The 10019-nt window shown below is 37.0% G+C and overlaps 1 protein-coding gene across 1 annotated transcript in view; it reads right to left on the bottom strand.

Moving 5' to 3' along the window:
• The window catches only part of rims2a (regulating synaptic membrane exocytosis 2a), a gene marked incomplete in the record, with an annotated part of 146644 nt that overhangs the window by 74286 nt on the left and 62339 nt on the right, over positions 1–10019 (bottom strand). The window contains 3 exon segments of the mRNA XM_014017099.1: positions 1035–1141; positions 3957–4142; positions 9599–9715. Of these exon segments, the coding sequence (XP_013872553.1) occupies positions 1035–1141; positions 3957–4142; positions 9599–9715 (410 nt within the window).

Here is a 10019-nt window from a genome sequence, read left to right as displayed (position 1 = left end):
CACACACACACACACACACACACACACACACACACACACACACACACAAACATATTCTCACAACAACACCATACAAACAGAGTGATATAAAGGTGCGTAGGAACAACAGCTCCACATTGGATCAATATAACCACATGCTGCATGAAGGAAGGGAAAAAAGAATAAAGAAAGAAAGAAGACTGACATAAAATGATATAGATTCCAACACAAATATAGAGGAAGGCTACACAAAAGCACCAATGGTAAAGTGAAAGAAAGACAGCCCACATACAGGAYAAGGATGTGGGGGCAAAAATAAAGAGCAAAGAAAAAAAATTGTGAATATGAAGACAAAAAACATTACACAAGCACTGCAATTCTACAGCAGACTTTGTGCTTTCATACGAACAAAAAAAATTGTATAATGTTTTAATAAATTTTAAGTAGACCCAGTGGCTAGAGAAATGATGACGAGATCACACCAAGAGTAGAACCAAAAAGCTCCAGACAAAACTTCATGTAAATCAAACCTTGTGACACAGAAAATCCCAACACAAACACAGCTGGAGCCTGGGCCAGTTTTACTGTGCAGACATCAGGTTTAGTCTCCACTGAGCACAGCCAAGTGCCACTGCAGARTGGGTTTTGTTCTTCTGAGTGAGAAACAGCTAAACCAGCACTCTCTGCCTGAAAAACTAAACCCAGACAACCAGATACAAACCTTCACATGGCTGTGCTTCTTCATCTCCATCTTCTGAGAGTAAAATAATAAAAAACCAAGTACAAGATGTTATGGATGGAAGAAAAACAAAGAAACTCAGAATGCAAAGCAAACACAAAATTCCTCACATGTATAGGCAATCTAAAGAACAAGTCCATCGCCAAATAATGCTTCCTCATCAATCAAATATGAAGCATGAGTCAAAACTCTTCCTGACACTCAGAAACTTTGATCAAGTAAAAAGATCTTAAACTCACAGTAGTATACTAATATTTAAGCCATGTTGTAGACGGTAACCATGCTATATGAATAGAAAAAGGTAAAGGAGACTTACTTCTGTCCTTTCCTGCAGGTGGAAGCTGTGGAAGTTGTCGCCCTCGTCTACTCGACATGGGAGTACTGGTGGGACTGGTCTGGACGGATCCACTACGAGGATGTGCCCTACATGACAAAAAGTGGCGGACACTAATGTGAGGCACAAAGCAAGGCTTATGCTGATGGTGGGTGCTGAGCCAGGCCACGTTGCACCCACAGAACAGTCTTTTTATGAGCAAAGCAGTTGCCAAAAACATGTGTGACAAGTCAAGTGTAATATTACTTTAGCATTTATTTCAAAAGACAAAATCATGTTTTAAGTGAAACCCATTGTACAAATGGGAGATCACTGTAAAACTTTACAGTGTGACGTACACAGCAATGACATTTGGCACATGGCATGGGAATGAAGGAGGGACAACATCAACTGCAGGGAGCTGAGCTGCAAAAAAAAGGCAGGTGTGAATTGCATGTTCAGTCGACTCATCAAGCTGCAGGGGATAAAAAATAAAGAGTTCAATGCAGAAACGGTAGATCAGTGCGATCATGCATTCCGACTGTCTCCAAGACATTTGAACTCAAAACAACAAAACAGAATAACCAAGATAAACAACTTCAGTTGATGTTAGTAATGTCAACAAAAGAAAAGGAAATTGACCCATCACTGCTATACTCACACAAATGTATGAGCAGTATGGTGGAAACCAAATTAAACAGAGTCAACAAGCTATCCGATGTCAGGATCCTTGTGCTCAGGATGTGTTTCAAAGAAAATACAGCAAATCCGGTGTTTTTAGGGACAAAACAGAAAAACAGTGGCAAGGTGGACGGGGAAGGGGACAATGTGAGGGACGGGGGTAATGAAATAAATAGGATGAGGTGGAGTGAGATAAAGTCAGTCAGGGTATCAGGGTTCAGGGACTGGGAGTGATGGGTAAATACTTTACTGGTGTGTTGAGGTGTGGGACGTTCACTCTGTGGGTTAGTCAGGATTACATTGGGTGCCCATTGATGAGTGGAGGTAAAACTCCACTCATCAGAGTCTCTTTGGGTTCTGTTAGTTTGATTTAAAACATTTTAGCTGCACAAGCATTTAGCAGAAGTGAAGCAACTCTGTAGGCTGAAACAACTTCTTGGGGCTGAATTCAAATTTCAGTTGTGGCTCAAGTTTGGGGATATTCACACAGCAAATGTTAGCTAGCTGGTAAGTAGCTAAAAACAAAAAGCAACTAAAATATTCACCAACCAGTTGTAACATTAAGACCAGAGATCTGTAGGAGCTGCTCATCTGGTAAAAACATTAATGTTCTGCAGTTGAAAATTGTATTCTGATATTCACATTAAGGATAAAATGGTTCATTTAAAAAATATGTTTGTGTATTGATCAGTGCATACACTAAAAAAACCTTTACATCAGTAAATTAGTAAAGGATCTTAGCTCAGCAGTCAGGCCAGTCAAGAAAATAGCAAAAGATGAAGATAGAGTTCCAGAGCTGGAAGATACACCAACATTAGGATCATTTTGGTCTGTTGTGAAATTATTTTGAATCCAGCAATTCAATATATGCTCCTGCTGAAGACAGTAATCAAAAAGTTGTCTGGCATGCCATGGCTAAACTACAACAATGTTCAGGTCTTGAGTCACATGTACCAAACTCATGTTCACAGAGAGCTATATGAGCATTATGGTGGCCCTSAAAGGGCCAGTTGTAAACTTTGACATTTCATGTTTTATTTCGACTAAACAAGGAACTCTTTACCACAGCTGAGCACCACTAACAAACAATAACTCTCTACATGGTATTTCATGCATAGAAACAGTGTTTTAACACATTCTCTTCTAAACACTGAAAAGTACTGTGTACGACTGACTAAATGTGAAATAAATAATATAGAAATACTATTAAAAGTAAAGCTAATAGAGTTTTACTCACTGTTGAGCTGCCTTTTGAATTCTGACCTCTCCCATTATGGGAGATGTAGTTTATGGTTAATGCAGCTTATTTTGAGACATGCCCTTTGGCTTGCCGGATGGAAGTCATCTGGTCTTGAGTTTAAAACACGTCTTATAGTATCTGTGTCTTAAAATGGCAACAACTCAATATCAGAAGCATAACTTAGTAGTTCTGTTGCCTCCAAGCAAGAAGGTCCTGGGTTCAAGCCTCTGTTTTTTCTGGCTACTCTGGTTTCTTCGCACAGTTCAAAAGGGTGACATTAGGCCCATGRCTAAAAATGATCTGTTATCTCAATGGGATTTGCTTGGTTTAAATAAAGGTATTAAATAAAAATAATTGCATTTCAAAGCCAAAGAAACATTATTTTAGTTATGCTGGTGAATAACTATTTATGTACTGAATTTAGGGCAAAACTCAATTCATTTTCAAAATACTGCAATGAGCCTAAGCCTATTGTCATGGCATGTTTAATGCAAAACTTTCAGTTGTATGGTTGTTTCTGGAGTCTTGATGAAAAAGACAAATTAAAGTAGTATGTAACTGAACCATCAATTTTGTGAACCATTCCACCTCTAATTTACTGGGATGTTGCTTTCATAAAGAATTTGATTTAATAATGGCTTAACTATAAATGATAGAAGAACACTGATATTCTTAACAAGTAACTATGAAAGAAAAACATTCATGAACAGAAGAACTGCATCAAGATTGTTTTTATAGGTAAATAAAATAAAACCTGGTAAATAAGCTCAAGGGTCTGTGTGTTCAAATATATATTTTTAAAAACTCAGTACAGTTGTAACAAATGCCACAAACTCCATCTAAATAATGCTACATGTGTTGTTTTTGACATTAAGAGAGATTTTTTAAAACCAGCACCCAGAATTATTTCTCCCTCCAGTGCAGCTTAGCCTCAGGAAAATGACTGTACAACTAAAACTCCCATTTGCTGTTAGCTTGTTTAGCCTCTCCAATCTGGGTCACACCTCGTCATGGCAGGTGAAGGGGGTGCGGACCTCCCAGATGGCAGAGACGGCATCGACCTCATGAGAGAAGAGTCGTGGGGGCGTTCAGAGGAGCGCGAGCGGGATGTGAGGCGCTCTACAGTGGGCCGCTGGTCTGCAGAGCGGGACCTGCTGTGAAACTCGTGTCTATCCATGGCTCCATAGTTCCTACAGAAGTTGTTGAGAGACAYGCAGGCACTCAGTGTGACTCCAGCAGGGCAGCGACATTAGGCTGGCAGGGTGGAAAGTGAGAGCAAACACCTGGACCTTGATGCTCCAAGAGGAACGTGTTTATGGACCATAATTACTAACTATTATTCACATTTTCTTCAGCCTTCTGTAAAGATTTTGGCTTTCCTAAAATTCCTACAGCAGCCCCTCTAGTGTAGTTTGATGTACCTGTGGTAAATTCATGCACAACAAAAATAACACAAAAACAAGGGCCTTTTCCATTAAACATTTTTAAAGCCGAACATTCACAACTTTGTTTAAAATGAAGAAAATTGTTAGAGAAAAGGTGAAATTAAATTGGTTTTATTGGTTATAATTAGGCTTCATTATTTCTGTGTCAAACAGCTAAGTTGTAGTTGTTTTTGGGACAGTGAGGATGAAGGGTAATTTTGACCAACAAAGTCAGAAATCAGGTGAGGTTCCTCATCCAGTAAAGTCACTGATAGTGTAGAGGTTTAATAATTAACTGAAATACAGAAAGAAAGACAAAAACTCAGTAGAGACATTATGAGGACCTACTGTATAACAAAGCACAAGAAAGACAGTCTTCAAGATGAGAACTATTAATAAATAAAATGGATTAAAGCATGCAAAGTGTCACAGTGACTCATTGTTAAGACTTCACCAACGTAAAGTCTTGAAAATATTAGAAATTAGTCTAACCATAAAACATGAAATAATAAATTATGATGTCCATTTGTTTTTCATTAAGAGCAGAGTGTTTGATGGATTTTACATGATGAAAATTCTTGACAGTTTGCTTTAATCGACCTCTTTACAGTTACTAATGTGCAGAGTTGTAAAGTAAATACAAATGCAGCATCACTGTACTTAAGTAGAAATTTTGGTTATCTGCACTTTATTTGAGTAAATATTTTTCAGCTACTTTTTTACATCAACTCCTTACATTTTCACCCAATTATCTGTACATTCTACTCCTTACATTTTTTTAAAGCAAGCAGTAAAAAGTCATTACTCCTATTTCATTCRGGCTTGTTAGTGTTAAAAAAATGTAAAAAATGAAACCTATCCAGATGAATTGTAAATCCTGGAGTTGGTTGTGGGTGGATGAGGGGTACATAAGTATTTTCCATTTTGACACCCTACTGGTTTGTWCATGATCCCTTTTTAGTTAGAGCTCAACTGATGCAGGTTTTTTAAGCCAATGCCAATACTGATTATCTTGGCATCAGTCTATCTGATCTGCAATATTTGCTGCCAGTTCTTGTGTATTTATTTTATTTTATTTATTTATTTTGTGGCCACTTCTTGAAGACAATGTTTTTTCTTCCTTCATTTACTTACAGTGAGACAGKGGCAGACATTCAAAGGGCAGATAAAGCTTAATTGGACAGTTAAAAATTAATTAAAAGTTAAAAACTTACCCTTGTTGGCATTCAATCTTACAACATTACTAGCCACTCTCTGCCAGGGARGGAGTGGCAATGCATATAGTGATCTCAATACACTGCTGCTGAATGCACTAGAGGATCAGCAAACGCATGCATGTATTGGCTGATGCTGATACAAGGAAAAAATAAATGTTGGCCAAAAAGATCAGCCAACCGTTGTATCGGTCGACCTCTAATTTTAATAAAACATTATAGTTATTATGACTTTTAGAAATTCTGAAATTTAGAAATTTTGGAAATTCTAGCCGGTCACTTTTACTCAATACTTTTTATTTGCAATACTTAAGTACATTTACTCAAGTGATATTCATAGAYGAGACTTTAACTTCTTCTAAAGTAATTTTATGGTAAGATATACTTTTACTTAAGTTTAACTTTGAGGTATTTTATACAAGACTGCTAATGCACATGCTCAGTAACAGTATTTTGTGATGTATTGTGGTCTACTTATATTCATGCCTACTTCTGGTTCATTAAAATATATTTAGTTTGAATAGTGTTAAKGTCTACATGTGTTCCGGTTCTGCAGTCTTTCTGACAACTGTCGAGGGCATTTCAATACCACAACATAAAATAGTAATATAAATACTTTATAAGTAATATTGTTTATAAAAGTCAATAAAAAGCAGGTGTAAAGAACCACAAGACWAGAGTTGAACATTGACCTTGGATATGAATATGAAATAGTTATGAATGTATTTGGGCATGTGGTGCCGATTTAACACGTGCAACTGTAAAAAAGGTCAATAAAGAAAAAGTCACCATAAAACATTACAGTAACTGTATGTTAGAACATGTGTTGAAAAATGTTAGCAGTTTGCAGAAAATATATTTTGGTGTCAAGTGTGTGTATAAACAGTATTTTGTTTCAGTTGCTTTTTGTACAATTAAAACTTTGTCCAGAAGAGGAGATATGTCTTTATAACCTAAAAGTGATGCAAAAGGTTTTCAGGAGGAACAACATGAGGTTTTTTTTTTATAATTAAGTTGGTAAAACAATTAAAAGTATATGAACAATGTGACAAATCAAATATTTCATAGGTGCAATAAAATGGTTCAACCATGAAAAATATATTCCACTTATTACTTGGAAGATGTCCTCTCACTAAGAAAGATTGGATTACACTGGTACTAGATTTATGAATGTTTCAGATTAGGCCTTCATATTGAGAAGTTATCATAATCTGAAAATCAATACTGTAAAAGATAAATCACAGGAACAAGGCAGTAACATATTAACATGTTTACTAATCAACATTTGCATTGAATTTACTTAAATAAATTGTCACCAGGTTCTACTRAGCTGAACTGAGTGAACCTAAAGCTAGTAAATGTGAAGTAATTGTGTTAGATTTACTTAATTCAGTTGAGTAGAACCTGTCGACATAATTTGTTTAAGTAAATCCAATGCAAACATTTTCATTTTTTAAGTATACTGCCCTACAGTCTWCAGTCAGTCAGAAGCTATAGGGCTGTGAAGAAAGGAGTGAGGAAAATATGTGTTTACTGCAGCTGATATTGTTATTGAAATAATAAAAATGTCATTGTAATTGTATACTTTTCTAATAATGTTCAGCTCTAACTTGAAATCAATTAGCAGGCGTATGGCTGAATTCCACAGTTTAAAGTCAGATGATTATATATTATGAACTCTTTGTAGTAACACAGAACTTCTTACAGCAAGACAAAAGATAAAAAAAATCTTCATAAATAAACAAACCAGAAAGTTTTGAACCCAGCTACACCGTGGCCTTTTTGTACTGATATGTTCATTAGAGTTGTGAAAATATATACCAAGACAATACTTTTTGAAGATTCATCACATCTTCCTTGTGGAGAAGAGACAAATGACTAAAGTATAATGTTCTTCCTGAGTGAAAACCATTTGGCAGGAGACAGAAGACTTAAAGCAATCACAGCATTTCTGTGAAGAGATGGGTCATACATTCTTTGTCATTTATGCACCAAGAAATTGACATGATTTTTTATGAATACCTACACAGCCRGTTCTGACCAAATAAAAAAGCCAAAAGGTGGCTACAGAAATTGCAAAGTTACTGTGAAGCCCAGAACAATGTGCATCAAATATGCCACCCAATGAATAAACAAAAGCTGGAATCAATAGGACGAACAATTTCTAGTAGAACACTAATAAAAATACACCACCGGTTTACAGACAACTATTGCTACAGTCAAACCCCTAAATCTAGATTTATTTGAACCTAAGTTTATTAATAAGGCAAATTGTGTTAAGACCTCCAAATAAACGAAATATTTATGGCACACAAATTTGCCCACGACACATGAGCCGCTCTGCTGTGCCACTTTCTATCCCTTTAGCGTACAAGAAGATGTTTTCCATTCTATGCTCCGGTCACAACCCTGAAGGCCTCCAGTCACCAGTTTTCGAGGGTTCTTATTACACCAGCCTCAATCTCCTCTTGTCCAGGTCCTCCAGTTTCCAGATTTTGGGTCATCAAGAGCTCCATGACAATAGCCGTCATGGTCTTTAGCCCTGGAGTCTCTAGAGAAATTTATGTCTCCAAAGAGCTTTATATCACTAGTTTCCCGAATTCCTAGAGTCTATATTTCCCAAGTCTCCAGAGTCTTACAGTTTTGAGCTTCTGAAGTCTTTCTGTCTTTATTCTTTGGAGGAGGCTTTACATCTTTGGCCTCAGAGTCTGAGAGGGTTGAATACGATGCCTGACCATTTTTGATGGTCTGGATGGTTCCCAGGATGTCCACTTGAACCCGCTTGCTAATTTGGATGGTTCTTTTTCACACCTTCACTTCTGCGATATACTGCCTGGCCAAAAAAGAAGTCGCCACCAAAAAAAATGGTCACACTCTCTAATATTTTGTTGGACCACCTTTAGCTTTGATTACAACACACATTCACTGTGGCATTGTTTGAATAAACTTTTGAAATGTCAAGATTTCTTTCCATCCAGTGTTGCATTAATTTTTCACCAAGATCTTGCATTGATGATGGTAGAGTCTGACCGCTGCACAAAGCCTTCTCCAGCACATCCCAAAGATTCTCACTGGACTCTGTGGAGCCAATCCATGTGTGAAAATGATGTCTCATGCTCCCTGAACCACTCTTTCACAATAAGAGCCCCATGAAACCTGGCATTGTCATCTTGAAATATGTCCGTGCCATCAGGGAAGAAACAGTCCATTGATGGAATAACRTGGTCATTCAGTATATTCAGGTAGTCAGCTGACCTCATTCTTTYAGCTCAGACTGTTGCTGAACCTAGACCTGAACATCTGCAGCAACCCCACATCATAGACCTTAGTTAAATCCAGGTAGAACTCATCTTTGTCCAGGCAGTGTATATCATATCTTGGTGCGAGCTTCAACTTTACAAAAATGTCCTTGTTTTATAGAAACAGTTTTCACTGCTTTTATTATYTTTGTTCTGTTAATATTTCACTTTTCAATGTTATCAGGTTTGAATTATGCTTTGATTGGGCTTATAATGACCATCAGTCTGACCTTTGTGCAGTTTCTTTGGTAGGTGGGGGGTGGGGGGGTATTGGAACAAATTACTTGAATTTTCTTTTTAAATATTTGTTCTTTATACAAAGTTTCAAGATAAAAACCACCTGCTGGAACAAATTTAACTTYTTTTTAGAGATTTGACTGTACAATGGTAAAAAAACAAACAAACATCAAAATATGGACAATCAAGTACTAATCAGAACTCAACTCCACAACCGGTAAACACAAAGCAGACATCAGCAACACAATTAGCTCTGAGCCTCAACATAGAAAGGCACTTGTAGTTGTGTACAGTTTGTTTACGTCTACACAACTTCAGAGCTGTGATGGCTACTTAACAAAAACTGATATCAGACAAGATATCATTTTGAGTCATCACATGTATGATCACAGAAAAATAAAGGACCAAGAGACAACCTGAAGAGACCACATGATGGTGGATGCACAGATGCTGCAGCAGCATATTTCAATACCTCTCATAGTCAAAGTTGGAGGAATAGGCACCCTCTGAATAGGCACGCGTCATCCTAGTGGAACGCAGTAACCTTACTGCTTCCTCTCTGCAGAGTGTGTACACACGATGGTTGTGGCTGGCAAAAAGATATCATAACTTGTAAGCATTTAATTGTCTTTCACTGCAGGAAACTGTATGATTAAGAAGAGGAACCTGCAAATCAAGTTTCTGGAACCACATCATAATCACTATGAACTGTCATGATGATCCTGTTGCAGTGAATACATGTACGTCTTCATGTTTGTAGGAGGACCCCCTCTGCTGGACAAAACCTCTGTACTACACAATATTTATCCATCTAGATGATTTTCTGTCATTTCTTTTCTTTTCTTTCTTTCTTTTTTTTTTTTTTTTTTTTTTTTTTTTTTTTTTTTTTTTTT

This window comes from Austrofundulus limnaeus, unplaced genomic scaffold, assembly GCF_001266775.1.
Source record: "Austrofundulus limnaeus strain Quisiro unplaced genomic scaffold, Austrofundulus_limnaeus-1.0 Scaffold161, whole genome shotgun sequence".
Lineage (NCBI taxonomy): Eukaryota > Metazoa > Chordata > Actinopteri > Cyprinodontiformes > Rivulidae > Austrofundulus > Austrofundulus limnaeus.
Note: the sequence above shows the minus strand (reverse complement) of the source record. Positions and strands in the feature narration are given on the sequence as shown.